The sequence below is a fragment of the Barbus barbus genome (genome assembly GCF_936440315.1).
Source record: "Barbus barbus genome assembly, chromosome: 43".
NCBI lineage: Eukaryota > Metazoa > Chordata > Actinopteri > Cypriniformes > Cyprinidae > Barbus > Barbus barbus.
In genome coordinates, this window is record NC_136721.1 from 20,186,128 (window position 1) to 20,212,544 (window position 26,417).

The following is a 26,417-nucleotide window of genomic DNA, read 5'->3' on the forward strand; positions in this document are numbered from 1 at the left end:
GCTCGACTGACTGATATTCCATAGTCTGTTCAGAAACCATAGGCTCTCATCTCGAGCCATATATGGTTCTGTCAGTGAGTGGGTCGACGGACGAAAAAAATATTTCTTTTTAAATTTCATCAATCAAAGCTAGTGTGTCGATTTAATTAAAAATCCATATATTATATATTTTAGAACATTGCATAATTCATCAATGCCCGTTTGTCATGTATAGCCTAATACACCAACCAATCATGATCTGGCTCAAGTTCAAATTTCAGTGGACAATAATGTGAAGTGGAGCGGTCATTTTCAGTTCTGATTCATAAATCGGTAGAAAATGACATGGGACAGAAGAGCTTATTTGTGGAGCGATCTAAATCTGCGGTTTGTCTCATTTTATTAATCAAATTACATCGCTGAGAAAATAGATGCTGAAACAAAAGTCGCAATGGTAATCAGTAGGCTATTCTATTCACTTATATTTATGTATGATATCCTACACCGTTTGCTATTTCATGAAACTCTCATAATGAAGCCCAAGTGCCACCTACAGGCCTATTATTTGAATTGTAGGCTGGCAAAATGGTGACATGAAAGGACTTTATTATATTACCATTTTTGATAATTATGCAGCATAATGAAAATGTCTTATGCTCATCAAGCCTGCATTTATTTGATCAAAAATAAAGAAAAACTGTAATATTGTGAAATATTACAATTTAAAAGAATGTTTTTCTATTTTTAATATAGTTTTAAAAGATCATTTATTTTTGTGATTCAAAGCTGAATTTTCAGCATCTTTAGCTACTCCAGTCTTCAATGCATGGTCCTTCAGAAATCAGCCCCTTTTTTTCTTTATATTGAGGAACTCTCTGCACGTCCCTGTTCAGGTACCATGGAACACGAGCTATTAGTAGTAATATAGTAAATTAATAAAATATAAGGTAAGGTGGTAAATAAGTGTAGAATAGCACTGTGTTTGCTCATTTGCATCAATCCGAGTGTAAACGGTGAGAGATGTTCAGGCAGGTGAAAAGCGTTTGGTTAACGGTGAATATTGACCTATCGTGCGTCCTGTTGCTGAGCCCCTCCTTGATGTAATAATTGACAGGTAGGGGGCATGCTCTGCTCGCAATGCATTATCAAATCCAGAATGACTTAAATTATATTCATCGCATTCAATGCAATTGAAACGTCATAAATGTAAGTGTCAGTGCTTTAAAGAAAAATAAAAGACATTTAAATCACCATTTTGCTGCACTTTTGGTTCAGAATGCATTTTGAAACTCTCACTGCATTTTGCTACAATTATCACGCAGTACCACAATGAAAATGCACTCCCATGTGCCCTACCCCTAAATCTAAATGCATTTAGGTAAACATATCTAATCAATTTGGGTAATACATTTTCATTTTGCACTAAATGTTGCACATATGTATAAGAAAATGTAAATTTAAATACAGAAATACTTATGCTTCCATACACAACTAGAAATCAGTGGTTAAGTTGTATTTACAACACTGTTCCAGAACAGTTCAACCCAAATATTAGAGTGTGTGCACCGTATTTTACGGAGGACTATTTCTTGAACCTGAAGAGTAGCTTGCTGGCTCGCACAAAGGTTGTTTCTATAAAGTGTGGCAATTCCAACTTTGCAAGGACAGTCTGGCGCTTCTGACTCACAGCCTGTAAGTACATTTTCTTATTTAAAGAATTTGCCACTGACTATTCAAACGCTAGTTTTGAGCAGTGTAGAGTAGTGCTTGTTATTTGTCGTTTCTGTTCATGTTTACATGGCACGATGCAACACGACGCATAAAAAGACAGTATAAGTCATTATAATCCGTAATCGTGTCCCCACTGGATGCAACAAATGCCTCATTTATAATGGGTTTTATTGTTTTTGTGTCGTCGTGCCGGGACAGAGCATCACAATACGGTGAGGGGTGTAACATTTCCGTCTCATGCTTGAGGTATTCGGCCAATCACAACACACTGGATAGCTGGCCAATCAGAAGGATGAGCATAGAGGAGCAACAATAATGTACAGTATGTGGAAAATAATGTTTTTTTTAACTTTAAACTGAATAACCACATTGCATTACACCAAATACACAAAATAATGTTCTTTTTAGCAACGTCATATGACCCATTTACTGTGAGAAAACCAGATTAAAATGGAAAAAAAAAAAAGTATAATTATGGTATGAATTTTTTTTTTTAGTTTCATCTATGGAGCAAACACAGATGAAAGTAAGTTCAAGTTTATTTGTATAGCACTTTTTACGATACAAATCATTGCAAAGCAGCTCTACAGGAAATTAAGTTTCCACAATATATTTATATTTTTATACATTTATTTATATTTTTATACATTTTTATCCAAAGCGACTTACAATTGGGGAATACAAAAAGCGATTAATCTTGAAGAGGCAATCAGACAGAGGAAGTGCTCGTAACACCGAGTCTCAGTCATTGTTCAAATAAGTACAAGGTAGTAGGTGGAGAGAAAGATAGAGGGAAAGTCTTTTTTTTTTTTTTTTTTTGAGTTTAGGATGAAGTCAAGTACTGCCGAAAGAGATGAGTTTTCAGTTGTTGCTTGAAGGTTGCCAGGGATCCAGCGTTCCGGATAGGGGTGGGAAGATTATTCCACCAGCCAGGAATGGTGAACGAAAATGTTCTGGAGAGTGATTTTGAGCCTCTCTGTGATGGTACCACAAGACGTCGCTCACTAGCAGATCTCAAACTTCTGGAGGGGATGTAGGTTCGTAATAGTGAGTGGAAGTAGGAGGGTGCAGAGCCTGTGGTAGTTCTGTACGCAAGCATCAGTGACTTGAACTGGATGCGAGCTCCCACTGGTAGCCAGTGCAATGAGATGAAGAGAGGTGTAACATGCGCTCTTTTGGGCTCGTTGAAGATCAGTCGTGCCGCTGCATTCTGAATCATTTGTAGAGGTTTGATTGCGTTTGATGGCAGACCAGCCAGAAGAGCATTGCAGTAGTCCAGTCTAGAAACAACAAGGGCCTGGACAAGAAGTTGCGCAGCATGCTCTGTCAGAAAGGGCCTGATCTTTCTGATGTTGTGTAGTGCAAACCTGCAGGAACGAGCAGTCTTTGCAATGTGCTCTTTGAAGGTCAGCTGGTCATCAAAGATTACACCAAGATTTCTGACCGAAGTTGATGGGATAATCATTGATGAGCCGAACTGAATCGTGAAGTCATGCCATAGAGTCGGAGTGGCAGGGCAGACCAGAAGTTCCGTCTTTGCCAGGTTGAGCTGTAGGTGATGTTCTTTCATCCACGCCGAGATGTCCGCCAGGCAGCCTGAGATCCGTGCAGCTACCGTTGGGTCATCTGGTTGAAAAGAGAGATAGAGCTGCGTGTCATCGGCGTAGCAGTGATAGGAGAAGCCATGTGCATGTATGATGGGACCCAGCGATGTAGTATATGTGGAGAAGAGGAGGGGTCCAAGAACCGATCCCTGAGGAACTCCAGTGACCAGTTGATGTGGTTTGGATACCTCCCCTCCCCAGGCCACCCTGAAGGATCTACCGGTGAGATAGGATTCAAACCAGCGAAGTGGAATCTCAGTGATGCCCAGTGATGAGAGTGTAGACAGGAGAATCTGATGATTGACAGTGTCAAAAGCAGCAGAGAGATCCAGCAGAATGAGGACTGACGATTTGGAATCAGCCTTTGCAGTTCGCAGGGCTTCAGTGACTGAGAGTAGCGCAGTCTCTGTTGAATGGCCACTCATTCAATAACTAATAATAATAATAATAATATCATTCTATAATAATAATAATAATAATAATAATATCCATTTGATCAGATATAACTGCAGTACAAGATTATAAAATACATTATGTGAAATTATGGCTAAAGAGATGTGTCTTTAATCTAGATTTAAACAGTGTGTCTGAACCCCGAATGTTATCAGGAAGGCTATTCCAGAGTAAGTCATATGGATTTGTTCTTGTTTTGTTTTGCAAACGTTTAAGCCTACTTGATGCAATGCAAGTTGTTACAAAATGTCCTTGTTTTTTTTTTGGGAGTGACTTCTTGTCACATACAGTATATGCCCTGCCAATATTCTTTCAGTTGTTAAGCCTCTAATGAATGTGAAGACATTTTCTCTTGTTTAAGTAGCGTGGGTGTTTTTTTCAATTGACAAGGAATGTTACCGAAGCCTGTAGATATTAAAGTCCCACTGGCAATAAAATCAGCTGTCACTCAGCTATGTGAATTTTGACGTTCACCCAAAAAAAAAAAAACCTTCCCGTATTGCCTTCAAAATATTTCGACAATGCCTGATTTAAAAGAAGCCTTGTGGTTGTAGGTGACATCAACCTGCCAGAATGTTCCAGCACATAGTTTCATTGTCTGGTGGTGTTTACTCGAGTGTGTATGCATTTTTTTTATTTTTTTTTGCTTTTCTCCCATAGTTTTTGTTGTACATTTATGTATAGCAATTGACAACCCTTATTCTTCTGAAATAACCCATATTCTTCTGCCTGTTCCTCTTCAGATATTTATGTATGAATTAGACAAATTAGCAAGGCTAGTTTTTCAAGTGTCAAAAATTCTCTGTTGCCAAGCAACCAAATATTAATCCATACCATATGAAAACAGAAATAACTGAGGGTGTGACTCTTTTAGGTTATAACAAATCCACTTATTCACTATTGCTTGGTTGTCAGTTTAATTTATCAGCTTGTTTTGATTTTTTTTTTTTTTTTTTTTTTTTTAAGTTCAAATGTATCTTAAGCAAAACAAAGAACAATGACAGACATGCCTACATTCCTGCACAGGCTCCTTGAGATACAACAAAGAGTGCAATACTAACAACAATGAGTGATCAGGAATGGGAGTGGTACTTGTACAGTTGTGGTCAGAATTATTGGAACCCTTGGTAAATATGATCAAAGAAGACTGTGAAAATTAACCTGCTTTGTTAATCCTTTTGATCTTTTATTTTAAAAAAAAATCACAAAAAGCTAACCTTTCATTGGATAATAAGAATTTAAAATGGGGGGAAATATCATTATGAAATAAATGTTTTTCTCTGATACACATTGGTCACAATTAACGGCACCTTTTTATTCAATACTTTTTGAAACCTCCATTTGTCAGTTTAACAACTCTAAATCTTCTCCTATAATGCCTGATGAGGTTAGAGAACACCTGACAAGAGATCAGAGACCATTCCTTCATCCAGAATCACTCCAGATCCTTTAGATTCACAGCTCCATGTTGGTGGTGCTTCTCTTCAGTTCACTTCACTCATTTTCTACAGGGTTCAGGTCAGAGGACTGGAATGGCCAGCAGAAGCTTGGTTTTGTGCTCAGTGACCCATTTTTGTGTTGTTTTTGAGGTTTGTGTTTGGATTATTGTACGGTTGGAAGATCCAAACATGGCCCATTATAAGATTTCTAATAGAATCAGTCACTTATTGATTTTTTATCTGTTGGTATTTGATAGAATCCATGATGCCATGTGTCTAAACAAGATGTGCAGGACCTCCAGCAGAAATATAGGCCCACAACATCACAAACACAGCAGTATATTTCATTGTACACATGGGGTACTTTTTATCCCTGTGTTCACCAAACCCATCTTGAGTGTTTGCTGCTAAAAAGCTCATTTTTTAGTTTCATCTGACCATAGAAGCCAGTCCCATTTGAAGTGCCAGTCCTGTCTGATAACTGAATATGCTGGAGTTTGTTTTTGGATGAGCTAGGAGAATTTTTCTTGAAATCCTCCCAAACAACATGTGGTGATGTAGGGGCTGTTTGACAATTTTTTTTTAAGGTTTTCTGACCCCGAGACTCAACTATTTTCTGCAATTCTCCAGCTGTGATCCTTGAAGAGTCTTTAGCCACTCAAACTCTCCTTCTCACCGTGCATTAGGACGATATAGACACACGTCCTCTTCCAGGCAGTTTCATTACATTTTCTGTTGATTGGAAATTCTTAATTATTGCCCTGATGGTGGAAATGGGGATTTTCACTGCTCTAGCTCTTTTCTTAATTGAGCTTCACAAATTAGTGAAGTGGCTTTATCTTTTGCTGCACATCAGAAATATATTCTTTGTTTTTTCTCATTGTGATGGATGATTAAGGGAATTTGGGCTTTGTTTTCCCTCCTATTTATATTTCTGTGAAACAGGAAGCCATGGCTGGATAATTTCATGTTCATAATCACCCTAGAGTGCTCAAAATTGTGAATATGAATGGGAGTATACTTCAGAGATATTTTACTCTTAAGAATTTCTAGGGGTGCCAATAATTGTGTCCAACGTGTGTTTGAGAAAAACATTTATTTCATAATGATATTTCCCCCCATTTTAAATTCTTATTATCCAATGAAAGGTTAGCTTTTTGTGAATTTTTTAAATAAAAGATCAAAAGGATTAACAAAGCAGGTTAATTTCCACAGTCGTCTTTGATCATATTTACCAAGGGTTCCAATAATTCTGACCACAACTGTATATCACAAAATCAGTAAGGTTGTCAATCAATTAAGTTGTTCCACAGCAATCTATTCTGTAGTTAAGCATCAGTTTGTGAAGATTTGAACATTGTCCATCTCAATTAAATATTTAATAGAATTACTCGTTAAAGTCATATTTGTTGATTAAGATTTACTGTTGTACTTTCCTTTTGATTTTAAAAGCCATTTTGCCCATATTTATGATTTCAGAAAGGCTACATTTGAAAAGATACAAGCTATTAACAGCAAGCCAACTGTGGAAATTGACCCTTCCCTCAATAGGTTTTGGCATCTTTGAAACCAAGTTAATATCTTAAACAAAACTGACATATGTGGGTGGATGTGCTAAAATGAGTGATCTTTGGAGGTCATTTATCATTAGATGTAGATAAACTGGTTTTAGTGGAAAATTACTGGAATAAGGAAATCATTTTTTTCATGTAAAAAAATTTCATGTAAAGTGCTACAAGGAAACAGTTCCCCCCACAAAAACATTTTGAATTAATCATGGATTAAATATATTATTTCCAAACAACCAGCAGATAGGACTGTCTGTGGATAAATGCATCATTGAAAGTCATTCAAAGTTCCACATTTGTTTGAAATGCGTAAATCGTTATGCTTGAGTAACAGTGCTTGTTAATCAACACACTTGAAATGTAACATAAAATGACAAATTTTGTGTTTAATTATAGAGTATTTTATCTGAGCTGTCAGATTGACATGTATGTTAAATCTCAGTACATACATTGTATACAAAAGCAGTACAGTACTTGCTTTGTTCTGGTTTGACAGCAGTTGATAGAACAGGGTGGGTTACTTAACAGACTTCAGTTTCAATGAAGAAATTCAATGAAGACAAGAATTCTCTCCCATTAGCAATATGCTGAATTCACAAAGCCTGCTTTTATTTTCAAGACATAACTTTTTTATCTTTGAATTCATCAACTATTCATGTGACGTGTTTGTGTCTCTATATGAAATTATTTATTTTATAGATTGCATATCAAATTTCAAAAGCAAAAAATCAGCTAGTAGAGCCATAAAAGCAAAAAAAGTAATTTTTTCTTTAACAAACCATAGAAAAGTTAAAAACTGTCTGTGCAAATATGCCTAAATGCCACTTCAGAAGCACTTCTATGGCACCTTTGCAGTGTAAATTAAGCATAAGTTAAGGCTGCTCTGTGCCTCTTTAAAATTCTGTGTAAAGACGTAATGTTGTGTAAAAGCCAAACTAAATTATGCCTAATATCTAAGCATACCATTGTATTAGCTGTGTAAATGCATTTATGCCACCTCTGAGCAGCATTAAACTGTCTGTATAAAGATACATGAATGCCACTTCAGAAGCATTTCTGTGCCACCTTTGCAGTAAATTAAGCATAAATTAAGGCTGCTCTGTGCCTGCTTAAGATGTAATGCTGTGTAAAAACCAGACTAAATTATGCCTGCTCAGAGCCACCTCAGCCCCTAATATCAAAGCATGTATTTGTTATTGCTGTGTAACTGCATTTAAGCCACCTCTAAACAGCATTAAACTGTCTGTGCAAAGACACCTAATGCCACTTCAGAAGCACTTCTGTGCCACCTTTGCAGTGTAAATTAGACATAAGTTAAAACTGCTCTGTGCCTGCTTAAAATTCAGTGTAAAGACTTAATGCCACATAAAGGCCTAATATCCAAGCATACAGTTGTATTTGCTGTGTAAATGCATTTGTCACCTCTGAGCAGCATTAAACAGTTTGTGCAAAGACATGAGACTTGGTCCACAGCACTACTGTTTAACAGATTTATTTGACATTGAGCAATTTCACACCTTCACACATGCATGTTCAAAAGAGTTGGATTCCTCTGCACTGTATCACAGCATCGAATATGATTTATTGTTTGTTTGGGCAACTGGAAAGAGTACAATGCATGTTTTGAATAATACCTTTATCTCTGATTGTAGATGTTATGCAAGTGCCACATTTCAAAAAGATAAAGACATATACGTTGAAGCAGTTGATCAGACCGGTTTCTGTGCAGTTGGTTTTGGTTTCTGTGAAATGATGTCAGGAGATTATTAGTGGGTGTCAAAAATAGTTTTTTTAGTAGTTTCAGCATTTTTTGCCCAGTCTTATATCCTTGTCTTATGGCTTATGTGTCACAATGAGTTGAAAAGCATGTGGTCTGATTGGTGTGTCTCAAGAAAATTAACTGGGACAGGTGTTCTGTTTTTCTTAGAAGTTTAACATAGTGTTCCTGAAGGCTTGAAATTCGATAGATATCTTACACAAATATGTAGACATGAGCACGTAGTGCCTCTTTAAAAAGCATCCTTGTTAATGGCTGCGTTTCAGCTATTTTCATGCTAGGTACTTATTACATGGCGTGCAAGAATGATGTTTTTATGGCCTACATCCTCTAAATTTTAACACTTGGACCTGTCTAGTTTGTCTGTTTTTCACATTTACCCTGAAACCCATGTTTAAGTCCCCAGGTGTTTAAAATGATGCACTCACACTCAAACAAAACAAAAAAAGACCTGTCTTTTAATTGACGGCCTGTGCTTTTCTATGTAGGTCAGTGGAAACAGTGCTGTAATGAGCTCATGAAGATTGAAGAACCTTCTCCAAAGAAAATGACAGTGACATTAAAACAAGGCTCCCTGTATCATGAAATGGGTAAGAGCATTTTCGGATTGCATAAGTCAATAAGTAAGACACATTAGCATTCCAGCAAGGTTTTTTATGGTCTCTAGGAGGGGTATTACAGTTAACTAAAAGTAAAGCTAAAACTTATTTTGTTACTTAAAATAAACTTCATTGGAAAATAAGACATTAAAAAAAACTTTATTTTTTTTAATTCAGCTCTCTGTCAAGGAAACATTTCTCATTTTCATTTAGTTTATCTTGATGTACTAAAATAACAAAAACTATATAGACATTTAAAAAACTAATAAAAATGACATTTTAAGAAAAAGAAATTTAAAAAATTTCAAATTAATGAAAACAGAAAAAATATTATTATTCAGAATAATAATAACTATAATAGTATCTCAGTTATACTAAAATAACCCTGGTCTCTTGTGCATATATTTTGAGAATAGCCCTTTTTTAATATAATAATTGAATATGTTTTGTGTAAGTAATAAAGTATTATAAGAGATGTAAGAAAATTACATGAACAAAGTGTCAAGTATCGACAGTAGTGTTTTGCGTCGGGTAGCAGTGTGTATTTAGTCACTTTTTTTCAGCTAATTTATTTAAGAAAAAAAAAGTCTATTTATTTGATGACATAAGAACGCTAAAATGTTATTGTAACAAACCAAAAGTAAACTACAGTACCAGGATGATATAATCTATTTATATGTAGCGCCCCCTACCGCCTTTTCTAACTGTTCAGTAAGGGGGCAGCTCCAGGTTCAATAAACTAGTGCCTAAGAGATGCTGTATTAAAAGGCCCCTCTGACGTCACTGAAATAAATACTTTTCTTTTGGAAAGCTACTCAGAATAAATCTATGCTCACACAAGTTCACTGGTTAAGAATAAACTCTGTTGAATAAAGAAAACACTTGAAGTAGAAAAATATCCAGAATTTAATTAGAGTAGAATTATAGAGTAAGAAATATCTTAAATTTAAATTTGCTAAATATTACTCAATCAAGTTAATCTCAAGTTTGGTATAATATAACCCCAAAAAGGGTAATATCACATGTGGCAGATATACTGAATTGACCTCTGTGTCAAATACACTTTGAGTTAATTGAGCAAATTAACACCCTTGAAATTACATGTACAGAATAATTCACTTTGTGTTTCAAAATACTTCTCTGAACACTCACATTTCTTAAGCGCACTGAATAACACTATATGAACTGATATTAAACACTGTGGACCCACACACACACAGATAACACACACGCACACTCTCACAACCCACCCCAGAGCAGGCCTGAATCATGGCTTGAGTGCGTAGTGGCCGTGGAAACTGAAACTGGCCTCTTCACTCTCCTGAGCGCAAACAAGGGTAGTGCTACCTGAATTACTTTAGGAACTGTGAAATGATCGCGAAGCACCGTGGAAGGCCTCCTCCTGCAGATCCTCGTCCTGCGCTGTCCCTGGTGGCCGATGTAGGTCACACTCCAACGCATCCAGAGGAACCCCAGACTTCACGGTGATCTGGGGCGCTATCTGGTCTCCCTCGGGTCAATTACAGGATGAATTCACAAAGATTTCAGTCCGGTTGTCCTTTTTTGAAAGTTATATTTGACGATAACTTTACGTACAGTCTGTCTCGGCGCTATTTACGAGCTAATGACGTAACCACAGTAACGGAAAAAACGTACACTCCGAATTAAATTTTTAACAACAGAATGAACTGAACCACTCATGTATACACACGGACTATATACACTTCAAAGGTATTAATACGATGATCTATCGATTAATTTACTGTATTTTCTGCAATCTGTCCGCTCATTCGTTTGGATCAGCTCTCTCCTCAGCTGCACGTCTCTCGTCTCTCTCCTTATTCACCACTCAAATCTGACTGCTCGTTAAAACCACATTTTCCCCATGTGTATAGCAATCAAACCTGACATAAGATCGCGCTCGTAAAGGGGCATATACACAATTAGCTTACATCAATATAATGATTTATAATTCACTCAAGTTCTGGATTAGAGCAAAAACAAAACAAATTACTAGAAATAAACTCAATACCCGTAGAATGTTGTTCGACTGGGTTACATATATATTTAACATTTTTATAGAGAAGATTTCTAGTTAAGATATCCTTTTGTGTTCAACCTTTTTATCTCTAGTAGTCATGTACTGTCTGTTAAGATTACACAATATACATCTGCGGAATTTAAAAATATGCAACACAATTTTTTTTAAATGTAATATGGTTTTACAGAGTTGCAGACCAGACAACTAGAGTCAAAAATTGTGAAAAAAGATCTTTAACCAAACAGTTCAGAGCTTTAATGAAACAAGAAAGTGCAGTTTCAATTTTGCATATATCATACAAAAATATTCATAAGACTGCTGACTAATTGCACATACAGAAGCATATATGTGTTTTTTTATATAAATATGGAAACAAACTAGGTACTAAACCTCGGATTCAAGATGTAACCGCACATTTTGTTTGAATATACTTTGCTACTGAATATACTTTCGCTTGAATATACTTTGGTATGATAGACATATGAAGCTAAATTAAGCATAGTGCATATTTCCACCAATCACCCCACCCTATTGGGTGGGGACATATTTCCTTTTCAGACGTATCAGTTGACAGACAGTTCAGCCAAGTGCCTAGCCAGATGTGCCGTCAGGCTATTCATTTCTAATTGCTTGTGACGCTTATACAGCCGGCGAACTAAAATGCAATACATTATTGTGCGGCATCTTTAGACATTTGTTCTTTGAAGATCATCCCTTTTGAGCAGAACAGTAAGAAAAGATGCTTGTGGGACATGATGTGTTGACAGATGTGCTCAAATGTACAACAATTAAAGATTGTTGTCAATATTGAGTTTGCCAACTGTCTGTTGTTTACTTCATTCTTTATATTACGTAATTCACCCTGAAAAAGAACATTGTCATCATTTATTCATGTTGTTCCACACCTGTATGAATTTCTTTTGCAAAACAAAATATTTTTTAAAACATTTGAGTCAAAATGACTTTGAACTCGGTTGGAGAAAACAGAATTTTTAAAAATATCTTCTTTTGATTCTTTCCACAGAAGAAAAAAAAAATCAGGTTTGGAATGACATGAAGAGAATATATAATGACAAAATGCATTTTTAATAAGATTTATTTTACATTTATGCTTTCTATTCAGTTTTTTATCAATTTTAATATTTTGTAATTTATGTATTTCTATCGTTTATTTTTAATATGTTGTAAAATATTTTAAAATATACATTTAATTGATTAATTTTAAATAATTATTTTACAATAATAAATAAAATCTTTTTAAATACAATTTTTAAGCATATCTCACCTGATAATAAGACTGTAAAATGTCTGTCAGAACTGATTGGTTTAAAAAAAAAAAAAGTTTGGTGTCTTATTTTCAGGATCTCTAATTACATGGTTTCTTAAACATGTTCTTTGCCTAAATTTTTTTTATACAGTTACGTCGCCATCCACCCAGACCAGGAACCATCTGCAACCCCTGAACAGACTTGTTTCTTCTGAAATCCGAAGCCTGCTGTCCACCTATTATAATGACAGGTGATACAGATTCAGACAACTGTTACACAAGCACGTAAACACACACGCACACACATGAAAAACAACACCTGGATGGCAAATGCCCTCATGTGCTCTCTGAAGTGTGTTGCAGAACGACATCTATTAGGACATGTAACAAATACCCTTAGATCAGATGAAGCGCGCATTGTGATGGTACAGTGTACCTGTGACATCTGAATAGGTTCTAGGCATCAATATTAATTTTAATTCGGGGGAGTGGCTTCCCAACCTCTGAAATCATCTGAAATGGTTAGCCTTTGCTTTAAAGGACATTCAATTGTATTCTAATTCCAATGGAAGCGATATAGAGGCATGGTAGCGCATTTAATCGTGTTCACACATGCCATAATGGTGTAGGTGTGGTGTCGCTGTCATACATGCCAAACTCTGGCACACATCTGTCAGCAAATCTGATTCATCTGCATCTTATATGAGACAAAACAGTTTTATCCTCATATTGCTAGGTCAGTAGAAAGCAAATAAGTTCGACTTAGAATTCACCACTTATATGCGTGTTATCCAAGGTGTTCACTGGTAATGAAAAGAAAGGAAACTTGCATGTTTGTCAGTTTCTGTAGCCCAAAAATATCCAGTTTTTGACTTGTTCACTAACGAAGGTCTTGGTGTTATGTGCGTTCTTGAAGCAGAGAAGTGCAGAGATTAAATTGTTCAATAGTATTACTATATTTATTTATTTAATTTATTGTTTGCTTGCTTGCAGGGGAATACAAGCATATACTAAGTAAATTGACGTCCATTTCCTCGCATTAGAAAAAAAAATATTTAAAATGCCTTTTTGGAAACGCTGTTTAGTTTAGTTAGTTAATTAGTTTCGTTTTAACCCCAATGTGGGAGTGGTGGTGTTTTTATTGAAGACCTTTTATCAAATTACATTATTAACATTGATTCAGAAACAAGTGTCAAGTGCTGACTTTCACATTAATTATTATTGTTGAGTAAAAAAAACAATCTAAAATCAAAAACAGGCAATTTAATATACATATTTTATAATAATTTTATTAAGTGGCACTTTTATTTTAAGTTAACATTTAAAAAAAAAATTAAGAAATATATATATATATATATATATATATATATATATATATATATATATATATATAAAATATTTTTTTTTTTTTTTTTTTTTTTTTTTATAAAATGGTTTCATTATTTTATTTTTTTTATTAGTAAATATAGCCCTGGTTGGCACTGCAGTATCATACAAAACATACACAGTGGTGTCCACATCTGATTCTGGGTTTCAAAATCATATTTTAAACCTGAAAAAAAAAGTTTTAGGATTTTGGAAAGATTTAAGCAAAGAATGTTTTGACAAAATGAATAGGATGAATCTAAGATATATTATTTGCATTGTGCATCATTTCTAGGTTACTAATAAAAGATTAGATTAGTAACTGAGAACGACAGATTGATCGAAAGAGGTTTGTTCTCAAATCATTACATGGATAACATGTCTATCTTGTTTTACATGTTCATGTTAGTGCTGCTAAAATCAACAGTAAATCAAAGTAAGGACACACCAGATACTAAAACATTCCCAAATTCATGTTTATTTTTCAATTCAACAGAAATTGTTGTGCTGATAATCTAATTAAGCAAAAAAAGCTTTTCCTTGAATGGTCACAAACTTGTTTCAGTTTCCTTTTTCACATATAACACAAACACAATCTGATAAACAGAGTTCCATTGTGCCCACACCAGTATGTAGTTGCCTTGTGCCAGTCTTTTCTGTCATGCAAAAGCCAACCATTTCTCCTTGAGGGCAGACGAGAAGGCTGAGTGGAATTGGGGAATGTGAATTCTCAGCCGAGCACGGCTACCTCTATATTGTGCTGGTGTAGATGGGTCACATTCCTGAGGCCAGCACCTGCTATCTGTTAATTACTATGTGCAGCATGTGGGTGTTTGTGGTTGTGTGTGGGTGTTTCTACACATGTCTACACATGTGTCTCAGTCCACCCGGAAAAGCTGTGTTAGCTTACATGTGCTGTAGCATGAGGAAGTTGCAGATAAATATAACATAACCTTGTATTTTTCGGTCATCGCATTGAGCGCTCGTGATCTGAGCCAGGAGTTATGAATCCAAAAACACAGATATTTTGTTTTATTTTTAACAAGGACATTTTAATGTGACATAAGATTTATATTTCAAATTAAATTAAATTGAAAAAATACATTTCTGCAAAAATATTAACTAGCACCGCTGTTTTCAACATTGGTAATAATAATAATAAATATTTCTTGAGCAGCAAATCAGCATATTAGAATGATTTCTGAGGAGTCATGTGACACTATAATTTCATCATAGAAATGAATGACATTTTAAAAATATCAGAATAGAAAAGTGTCATTTTGAATTGTAATAATATTTCACAATATTAACTATTTTTGATCAAATGGAAAATAATGCATCTTACCGACTCCAAACATTTGTATATAGACAGCAACGGGTAGATTTTCAATTAATTGGATGGAAATGTTTAACATCAGTATATTGACTGAATATATTGAATTTAACTTGTTTTTAATTTATAGTAAATACCATTTTTACCAAAATCTCCCATGTGAATTTGCAACTTTAACTAGGCCTAGGATTGTTACACATTGATTGAACTGTTGTAGTTACTACTGTGCACAACTAGTCACTAATTATGCTGACTTAAGTGATGCAAGTTATTTTTTTTCTGTAATGTGCACTGTACCGTAAAAGGTCAACATGAGTCAAATATGTAATCCATTTGACTTCTGTGTGTTTGATTAGAGTTGGAGCTAAACTTTGCTGGACAGTCGATCTCCAGGAACAGGGTAGGGCACCCCTGCTCTAGGAGATTATATTGCTTATAGGATGGGCCAAAACTATTGATAACTGTGGTGTATATTTTTGTGAGCAAACATTAATGATTGCTCTTTAACTGAACTTTAATTGCTCTGAGGAATCTGGCTTGAGGCTGATTGCATTAATTGATTTGTTGTTGCTTAAATCATGTTGTAATACTGCGCTGTGTGTGATTCAGATTATTACAAAAGATTTTTGGATGCATGTCATCAAAAGCACTCTCCAAAAAAATGCGGAATTATATTTTAAGACATTTTATGCATTAGAATGTATTCATAGTTTCGAGGCACGAACACGCATGCACACATGCGGATGCCATAGATTACATGATTTTTTTGATTTGTGGCTGCAGTTCCGCAGTCTCACAGAGTCACTCTACCAGTTTAGACTTTCCCAGAATTAAAGACTTAAATATGTGTCACACCACAATAGAATCAAAACATGTTTGTAATTAATTTGTTCACACTCCTCTCCCTCTGCTTCTTTGTTTCAGTTACTGAAGAATTGAACAAGAAAACTAAAGAAAAACCACAGCTCAACACACCCCAGTATATTAAAGCACACACAAATCCTTGCAAGCTTTAGTGTGCAACACTTTTTTGGGAAAACGAAATTTCGATTTCCCCCCCCATATTTATATGTTAAATCCAAAAATGCACACCCAAGTACAAAATGCCATATTGGCTTAAAACTCTGTTTGTCATTATCAAAGAATTTAACCTAATATTACAAGACTATACAGTTTCCCACTTTATTAGCTACTTACCATATAAATAAATGTATTTTAATAATAAAGAATAATAAAATAAACCAGCACACCTGTGTATGAATTTGTTTGGCAGGAACTACAGTGTCATTAAGGAAATTAAATTGATTTGTAATTTCCCCGTATACAATTGGTAAGGCCTGAAAAACATGTATCAAAATGCATTACAAAGTAAATCAGCTTGTCAGTACAGCATATACATGTGTGCAGCATGGTATTTTCTCTCTTTTTTTAGAGGAAATATCTTTTTCAATGATCAGTAAAGGTCTGTCGCTAGATTTAAATCACATTTTAACTTGCTACAAGCAATGGAAATCCTGCATGACAAGAGTTTGATAGTTTGTTTTTGTTGTTTTTTCATCCATATTAAGTCATCCATCTCTTGTATCACCCAAGGCCATTCAAGAGAATTTAGAAACTCAGTTTCATACCAAACCTTTAAATGATTTAAAACGAGTATCAAATTCAAAATATCCTTATCTTCTCAAGACAAATCAGTCAAACAGCCAATCAACCAACATCGTTTCAAATTGTTATGAATATAACCATCATCTCTAATCCTTACCTGAATTTTAATTTTAGATCCATCAAGATCAATGTCAAGTTGTCAGTGATAGCTAAAAAAAAAAGGTAGGCCCTACAGCTTCTCGACTTACTGTAATTTGTATTGCATAAGAAATGGAATGCATTGATCAAACATTTTGACTGATACAGTTCTTTTTTGAGAACATAGTTTTGAATAGCAAGCTAAAATTGTTGACTGATTTCTCTTATTGTAGGATTTGTAACCCTTTTAGCAACTGACTAAGAAGTTAAGGGCTCTTTATGTTAATAATATAATTATTCATTATGTAATTTGGGGTGATGTGACTCATTGGTTAATAATTTGGCTGGTAACCCAAAGGTTGTAGGTTCAAATCCCAGGAGAAGCCACAATTATGTGAAAAAGATGTCAGGTTGCTTCATGGATACTTTGTTCCTTCTCTTTCTGAACAGAGTGTAGTTGCAATATGAATCTGTTTCATTATGTATATGACAATAATGTGTTAATAGTGCCATGATAATAAAATGAACAATTGGAAATCCCCATCACTTCTTGTGTGTTTGCATGTGTGTACATGTGTTTGTTTTATTGCTTATGTGTTCACAGTATGAACTAACAGCATTTTTTCAGATTTCATCATAGCGTCTTGAAGTCTTGTATGCAAGTATCGAGAGTAGATCTTTGCATTATAAAACATGTGTATGTGATACCTAACATATTCTTAGAAATTGAGAGGTACTGTATGCCAGTGCTTCATATTCAGTGCAAAAGACATATATTGATATATTTGTTATGAAGTTGGAAAAAATCTAAATCCTTAATCCAAATGTTTTAAAGTCATTGTGAGTTTGCAAATGTAAGTGTAAATTAAGAATTTTGTAAAAAAAAAAAATGTATTTGAAATATGAAGAATTGTGAAATTATCAAGCTTATATGTCCGTTTTACATGTTTACATTTTAATAAAAAATAATTACAAAAAGGTCTATGCTTTGCTGCCAAAGTAAGTGCTTCCTCTTAAACAGAGTTAACAAAAATTGCTTATATCAAGTCTCACAATTCAATTGGATTTACAGACTAAAAAGTAAACAAACGTGTTTTTCCTGAGCTGACCATTTTCAAAATGATATACATTTTATACAAAGGGTTCATCAGTGAAAATCATTTTTCATGTCTAATTTAACATCTTGACTGAGAGTAGACAGTGCTTTCATGCTACAATTGCATATCCTCAACATTTATCTTTTCAGTTATCTTTTTCAGAAATCTTTCAGTAATGCAATGCAAGGGGCTAATTTGGCAAGATTACAAGATTAGGTGAAGAGTTTGTCAGATGTGCAAATTCTCAAAATGTCTGCCCCCTTTCCAGTCTATAGTGTAGGCTTGCCAGAAGGAGTTTGAGGTTGTCTGACGTCACCTGCATCAAAGGTGGGGAAGTCGAGATTTCCTTTGCCATTCCATTAGAGGTTCCCATCATTTTCTCTGGCCTCCTCCCAGGCTTCATGGTCAAAGAGAGCGGAGTGTCTTCACTGTAACTGGGGGGTCTGGGAATCATGCTTTCTTGGTTCTTTGTTGTAGGAACTTGCGCCTGTTTAGGTTGAAAGGATCTTGGTGCATCACTTTCCAGAGAGAACTTAGGAGAGTTGTTCACATGAAAAGAATTGATCATCTGGAGCTTTGATTCTGCTGGGATGCCATTGCCACCGAGTCTGAGCTTCCTCACACCATTTTCTTGGGGGTTAGATTCAGAAAGGTTTCTTTTTAAACTCAAATTGGTCGGTTCCTCGCCTGTGGTGGAGCTCTCGGATGTTTCTGAACGTGATCGCATGTGAAACTTGTGCTCCAGTTGTGCTTCAGCTTTGGTTGGGTCTTGAGACACAGGGCTGTTTGCTGTAAATGCCGGGTTGGAGAACAGTCCTCTTCTTATCAACTCCTGTAGAAGCTTTAGAGGAATCTGAATCTCCATATTACCGTTCGGATCTACGGGTGGTTGTCCAAGAGGATTGCTTCGGTTTTGGATCCCTAACTTAGGTGTAGGTGCACCAGAAGATTCTTCCTTCAACCAGTCCGCGTGTGGGTCTCGCGCCCGTGCTTTCATAGCAATTGCTTCGGAGTAGTTCAGTCTACGGTTGAAGAGGTTCACTGAAGGAGGACTTGCTCTACGTGGGACAGGATTGACAGTGGAAGAGGAAGTGAGATCAATGATGTCAGCTGTCACTGGACTCGGTCCTGCTCGAACAGACCCTGCACCTCCTTCTCCCGTAAAAGTTCTGTCCGCCGTTTCCCCCTTTTCTGCAGCTTCTTCAGCCGTCAAACCCCTTGGAGGGTATAGAGGTGAGGCTTCGTTGAGGAACTTGGGCTTTTTTGAAGGTGGGCTGAAAGATGACGGCGTGTCAGTCAGTGTCTCAAGTCTGCTTTCTTTCTGGCTTAGGTTGAGCGGTTCCTCCCAACCGGCTGATGACTTGTACTCTTTAGCCAGGTGGCGTAGCCTATCAAGTGACTGGTTGCGACTCTGAACCTCCACAGAGGACGTGCCCAAATATGAAGCAGCAGGTGGTCGGGGAAGGTCTTGAGAAGGGCTGAGGCTCAGTTGAGGCAGTGTAGATTCTCGAAGAGCCACATAATTGGGTAGAGATGTACCGCCTTGTGGGAAGTATGGAGCAATGTTCAAAGGCATGCTAAACATCTGTCTCTGATGCGCCGTAAACATGTTCTGAGAGGCCTTGAGAGGGAAGGAGTAAAATTCAGTTAATTCAGTACTCCGTTAAAACTTTGTAGTTTGCATTTCTACTACACTCTCAAAAAAACAGGTGCAAAAGATGTCACTGGGGCGGTTCAAAATGTACACTGTTGCACCTTTTTTAAGTACATAGAAGTGTCGACACCAATAGCCTTGTGGGCTACGGATGGCCCGAGTTTCCCGATCCCGCTCCACTCTCTTTCCCACTTAGCTACCTTTCACTTCTACACTGCCCTATACTAGTAAAGCAAAAATAAATCTTAAAAAATAAAAAATTGCATTGAAGTACCTTAAAGGTGCACATTAGTACCTTAAGAGTACATATTTGTACTTTTTGAAAGGTACCACCCCAGTGATCGCTTTTGTACGTTTTTTGGTGTTTGTTCTGTTTTTAAGATGCCATACCTGAGGGAATGCCGGGAGGTGTCGGAAATCTGCATGTTTACCATTCCTGGGGTATTCGTGCTCAAAGTCGCTGTAACTGGTGGGGTGGAAACGTTTTTGCGATCGAGGGGTCCTGAAGACTATATCATCCCTGTATCCATTTTGGTGACACTCGTAAGGAAGAAGCAGCCTTGTTGGACAAAAAGATCTTTGTGACTAAAATGTATTTAAATAATTTGTCATATTTATTTTTATTATATGTGAGCAGCTGCTGTTTAAGGTTACATGATGTGCTTACTTTTCATAGTGTCTGCGAGTGCAGGTGGCTGCACTTGTGCTGCGCGGGTTTCCTCCAAGAATGTTGTAAACTTTCTTCCACAACTGCTGTGCAGTAACCTGGAAATCACAAGATGGGTATATTTTTGGTTACAAAAATATTTTTCTTGGCAGTAAACTAAAGTTATTCATATTAATGCCAGTCAAAGTATGCTATCAAAAACATATAAGACAATGCCGACAGGAAGTATAGTCACAAACCATTGCAGTTAAATGTGTTAATGTGAAAAGATTTATGAAATTGTTGTCCAAGGTGGAGTCGTTCTATTTTAATTTTGTGGTCAGTGCACAGTAAATGTCTTTGTACCTGTTGATAGCCTCCTAGCTCCTTTACTGTCTTGTACATTAGGAAAATATCGACTGAAAACGAAAAGTAAAAAAGTAGATGTTAATACTCTGAAATCATTTCTTTCAGACGTACGTTCTCTTTTCTTTCTCACTCACTCTGTTTGAAGCCTAGATGAGGAATTCTCTCAATCGGCGTGTCTCGTTGTTTCATAAAGAGGTAGAGGTCTTCGAGGAAGCGCTCTTCTGTCATCTCTCCCTGTTCTGATCTTGTCTCCTGTGGGCCGTCCTGCTCCATCGTACTGACCTGAAAATACAGTGTTGCCAGTTCAACATCGCATAGTGATGACATGCTACCATAAGACCATGTTTTGTGTAATAAAAAAGGTAAAATCTTATCCAGATACCAGTCAAAAGGTTGGACACCTGTTTTTTCTTTATTATTATATTCCACATTTTAGAATAAAGTCATCAAAACTATGAAATGGCTGTAATGGCATTATGGGAATTATATATTAAATACAACTTAATTATCAGTAGTATTGAAGTAGTGTTGAGTTCACATGCTGGATAATTGATGGCTGTTTTCTTTACTATCTGCTCCATTAATTCAATACTAATAACATTTTATGAAAATCAAATTTATTGTGTCCAAACTAGTGTATATTAAAATATTTTTTTTCAACGTTTTCTATTTTTTGAATGCCTTAAATCACAATATTATTTATTTATTTATTTGTTTTGCCATTCTGATCCATTTGACATAACTCAAAATGATGCATAAACTTTATCTTCAACCCTTTCATCTACTAATTTCATCACCAACCCATCCTTAACCTGTTAATTCCACAAAGATCTGAGTCGTTATTAGATAATGAGCCTAATGTTCTTAATTTATCATCAGATCAAACCTTCACCTGGCCTAAGATTTGTGTGGGCAGATTAATATCCTAATCATGACAGATCAAGAACATTTCAAACTCATGACCTGACTATCTGAAACACTTCAGTTCAGTGTACCATGACTTGTTATGGACCGATTTAATTCATCTAAACATGCCTGACGCACATGATGCTTATCCGGCAGGAGTAGAAAATGCAGCTTGACAGCAATGCTGAATCTCTCATTGTTAGCTGTCCTTATGACACCTGTTCTCATATTTCCTTCCTCTTTGATTTTCACTTGTTTTTACAGGTGCATATTCATGAAAACAGTTTAGTTGTTTCCTTATTTCTGGAGGTACGTTAAGATGATTTAAATGATGTATTGAAAGCTATGAAAGTTAACTTGCATCACAAATTCTTGCTTTCTCATGTTAAAAAACAGTAATGGACTCACAAAACTATGATCATTTATAGTTTTTTTTCTTATCCCTTCAGTATGATGCATGAGCTTCAATCAATTTCAGGCCTTTAAATATGCATGAACCCTGTGATTTTTTAAACAATGATCAATGCTTTAAATAAGCTGTGGAAGCAATTACTTGACTCAAACAATTTGGTTGTCTCATTGAAGACAGCTCACTAATCCAGCACTGACAATGACTGAAGATCATTCACTCCAAGCACATTCATACTTACTATTCATCTTTAGTGATGATGTGAACAATTTAACACTACCACGTGAGATTTTGTTTACTATATTACCAATACACATCATCATTTCTGAGATTTAAAAAGAACCAGATCTTGCAAAAAAAAATAGCATTTGTTCATACAATGAAAGCCTATGGTGTTTAAAACACTGCTGGTCCCTACTGGCTTTCATTGTATGATAAATACATTTTGTGTGTTTGGCAGAAAAAAGAAAGTCATACAGGTTCGGAACGACAAGGGTGAGTAAAATTTCATTTTTGAGAGTACTAGCCTTTAAGTGACCACTACATTTGATCCAAAATCTTACCTTTGTCTCTTCAGATTTATGTCAGGTTTGCTGGACAGATCCTGTTTGGAGAAGAATGTAATCCAGAGAAGGTTTGTTTCACAGAAGCGTTTTATGATGCCTACACACCGTTTCTCGACACCTGAATGAAATCATGGCCCCTTAGCGCTGAAATGTCTATTCAACTGTCTTCCTGTTTGTAATGTTAAGTTGGACCGGTTCTTCCTGTTCTGAAGACAAATGCCAAAACCTCAAGAGTATAAATATCACTGATAATTACTCTGAAATTATTACGTTAAAATTTAGTCATCAAGGTTTGTTCTTCCCAGGAGAACCTTGGCATTATGTTTCTTGTTAACGACTTTTAACACAATATCTCTTCCCCACCCAAGTTTAAATGGCATTGCATTCCACAGCAATGTGCTGTTTTATATCAATAAAATTAACACTCATTTTTAGTTAGAATTTAAACATCTCACTTTTTCAGTCAGATGTTGAATTCTCAGTTATATCTTTATTATAACAAAAGTATTAAATCTTGCTGTGTAAAATGTCTTAAGAGGAATAAAAAATAGACACCATATGTAACTTTAATATTACGATTAAGATGACTTGGCTCAGAATTAGCTGAGAGAGGAATTTATTTGAGAAAAACGCATGAATGTGTTTTAAGATCTCTAACTAGCAGACTCTGGTATTGCAGTAAATCCGAGGACAATTTTAGACTTCATTAACCTGTCCTGTACAGAGCACATTCAGGGCTTTTCAGAGATACTAAATGATTGGATGTTTCACCATGACCACTCCCTCTCCTTCAGAAATGTCCGAAATTAATTTAGTGACACTCTTATGGAAATATGATAATATTTTGTAATTATCATTTTAATCTGTCTAATTTTTAAATTGTGTGTCATAAATCAACATCTCAGGAAAATGTTATGGGGTTTCAAATCAAAATATGACCTTCTGTTACGAAACAGGATGTTGATTTCATACATGTCCTCATATGAGGACACCAGGACTAAAAGCATGTTTATTACGCATTTTGGGAGACATAACAAATGAATAGGGAAAGAAATTATATTTCAATAGCCTATGAAATCTTATATATTATTATGAAAATCTTGTCATTTATTACTCCCATTATTACACTTTTTTTTTATTACATGTTGCTCCAAAAACACATTAATCTGCAAATTAGATTTAGTTTATAGATACATTGTATATAATGAGAACCCATTTATAGCCATTTTACACACATTTTGCATAAAGAAAAAAGGTGTATCGAATCATTCTGTTATAACATAGTTGAGAATCATCTTTATACAAAGTTTGGTAAAAAAAAAAAAATGTAAATCTTGAAAACTAAAAATGTATTGGCGATTTAAAAAAAATCAATTGTTTTGCCTATGCGTGTTCATTCATGTCTTCTTATTTTTTTAAAGAAATTGAGTCCCGATATCCTCTACCGAGGACATAGCATAACTTATGAATGAAATATCTTTTTTTATTTTATTAAATTTTTTTACATTATTTTTAATGCTCTAAACAATGTAAAAACGTTAAAAACTAAAACTTTTTTTCTTGGGTCTTAAGAGGTTAAAGTGGTAGTTTACCACTTTATAAATGAAAAATGTCCTTTTTTTTTGTTTTTATTCTATGACCCCGATTTTCTTCAAAATATAGATAGGCTATACACTTGTGTGTGTGTATGTGTGTGTGTGTGTTTTACTAAAGAAAATAAGTCAATAATGACTTAAAGAGAAATCGGTGAACTGTCCCTTTTAAGATCTTGTGTAAGATTGCTTGGGTCATTTTCTCAGATGACACTCAAGTAAACGTCTCATTGCTGTCTGAAAGAAACTGTTGTTCTTATGTGAAGTGTTATTATAGACTATATGGTTTTGTTGGGCAGATGAGGTTTAGAGCAGACGTAAATGAAAACTTACTCACTGGCCATTGTCTAGTCTTGAAGATTGATCTTCAGTTGGCACTTCGGATTGTTTTACTCATTCGCAAACAATGAGGAAAAAATAACCATAAATAGAACCTGTTCTCCCGTTTCCCTCATTAATAGTAACCAGAACGGAAAATATGTCACTATATGCAAATAAAAACAGAGATGACTTGGAATGAAATTATGGAAGGGTCTTGGTTATTGCGGCATGGTTTATGTTCTTAGGAGAAGTTGTTAACTAGCTCTTGAAATGACATGCTGAAAATAAGTCCATCCATCATGTTTACAAGCATTTATTTGTAGGGGTGCTTGACAGACTGTGAAGAATCGAAGTGCGACAGTGTTGACATGTTTGTTTTCCGGCGCTTTGGCAGCAGGACAGACTACTTGCCTTTTTCATTGTGTTTGTCCACACTTATCCAACCATATATTTAAAGTCACACTCTGCAATAATAGCATCATTTTGTTGCTTTGAAAAACCTGTTTTTCTTGTAAAAACAGCAGCTGCGCCAAACTGCAGAAAATATTTGGACACTTAATACACACTTTAAAAGGTATGACATTTTTTTTAACAAAAGAAAAAAATATAAAACCAACTACCCTAGTAAAAAGAGACATATTTAAAATAAAATTATATTTAAAATGTATTTCATGATAAGTATAGATCAAATCTATTAATATACACACTCACCTAAAGGATTATTAGGAACACCTGTTCCATTTCTCATTAATGCAATTATCTAATCAACCAATCACATGGCAGTTGCTTCAATGCATTTAGGGGTGTGGTCCTGGTCAAGACAATCTCCTGAACTCCAAACTGAATGTCAGAATGGAAAAGAAAGGTGATTTAAGCAATTTTGAGCGTGGCATGGTTGTTGGTGCCAGACGGGCCGGTCTGAGTATTTCACAATCTGCTCAGTTACTGGGATTTTCACGCACAACCATTTCTAGGGTTTACAAAGAATGGTGTGAAAAGGGAAAAACATCCAGTATGCGGCAGTCCTGTGGGCAAAAATGCCTTGTTGATGCTAGAGGTCAGAGGAGAATGGGCCGACTGATTCAAGCTGATAGAAGAGCAAGTTTGACTGAAATAACCACTCGTTACAACCGAGGTATGCAGCAAAGCATTTGTGAAGCCACAACACGCACAACCTTGAGGCGGATGGGCTACAACAGCAGAAGACCCCACCGGGTACCACTCATCTCCACTACAAATAGGAAAAAAGAGGCTACAATTTGCACGAGCTCACCAACATTGGACGGTTGAAGACTGGAAAAATGTTGCCTGGTCTGATGAGTCTCGATTTCTGTTGAGACATTCAGATGGTAGAGTCAGAATTTGGCGTAAACAGAATGAGAACATGGATCCATCATGCCTTGTTACCACTGTGCAGGCTGGTGGTGGTGGTGTAATGGTGTGGGGGATGTTTTCTTGGCACACTTTAGGCCCCTTAGTGCCAATTGGGCATCGTTTAAATGCCACAGCCTACCTGAGCATTGTTTCTGACCATGTCCATCCCTTTATGACCACCATGTACCCATCCTCTGATGGCTACTTCCAGCAGGATAATGCACCATGTCACAAAGCTCGAATCATTTCAAATTGGTTTCTTGAACATGACAATGAGTTCACTGGACTAAAATGGCCCCCACAGTCACCAGATCTCAACCCAATAGAGCATCTTTGGGATGTGGTGGAACGGGAGCTTCGTGCCCTGGATGTGCATCCCACAAATCTCCATCAACTGCAAGATGCTATCCTATCAATATGGGCCAACATTTCTAAAGAATGCTTTCAGCACCTTGTTGAATCAATGCCACGTAGAATTAAGGCAGTTCTGAAGGCGAAAGGGGGTCAAACACAGTATTAGTATGGTGTTCCTAATAATCCTTTAGGTGAGTGTATTTACTTAATGATACAAAAACTATAATTCA

At 35.9% G+C, this 26,417-nt stretch overlaps 2 protein-coding genes across 3 annotated transcripts in view; one reads left to right on the forward strand and one right to left on the reverse strand.

Moving 5' to 3' along the window:
- LOC306862628 (rhotekin-like) overlaps positions 1-17,856 on the forward strand; it is a 30,306-nt gene extending 12,450 nt beyond the window's left edge. The window contains exons 11-13 of the mRNA XM_079405534.1: positions 9,040-9,141; positions 12,610-12,709; positions 16,081-17,856. Coding sequence (XP_079261660.1) covers positions 9,040-9,141; positions 12,610-12,709; positions 16,081-16,087 — 209 coding nt within the window. The 3' untranslated portion in view covers positions 16,088-17,856. The remainder of the gene's footprint in view (positions 1-9,039; positions 9,142-12,609; positions 12,710-16,080) is intronic.
- LOC306862627 (uncharacterized protein) lies at positions 17,452-22,670 on the reverse strand. 2 transcript variants are annotated; one of them, XM_079405532.1, is made up of 6 exons: positions 22,544-22,670; positions 20,800-20,947; positions 20,663-20,715; positions 20,318-20,415; positions 20,041-20,209; positions 17,452-19,617 (listed from the first exon to the last, which is right to left on the reverse strand). In XM_079405532.1, the coding sequence occupies exons 2-6, from the start codon at positions 20,936-20,938 to the stop codon at positions 18,241-18,243; spliced, it is 1,836 nt and encodes a 611-aa protein (XP_079261658.1). In that variant the 5' UTR covers positions 20,939-20,947; positions 22,544-22,670; the 3' UTR covers positions 17,452-18,240. The 2 variants fall into 2 exon arrangements, with proteins under 2 accessions (XP_079261658.1, XP_079261659.1); XM_079405533.1 differs by lacking the exon at positions 22,544-22,670 and having other exon boundaries at positions 20,800-21,498.
- Positions 22,671-26,417: the final 3,747 nt, after the last annotated feature.

Coding starts and splice junctions, on each gene's coding strand:
- LOC306862627 (XM_079405533.1), bottom strand. CDS start 20,992: ATGTCATCACTATGCGATGTTGAACTGGCAACACTGTATTTTCAGGTC. Junction 20,716..20,799: donor TCATCTAGGCTTCAAACAGA/GTGAGTGAGAAA, acceptor TTTCGTTTTCAG/TCGATATTTTCCTAATGTAC. Junction 19,618..20,040: donor ACCTCCCGGCATTCCCTCAG/GTATGGCATCTT, acceptor TTCCCTCTCAAG/GCCTCTCAGAACATGTTTAC.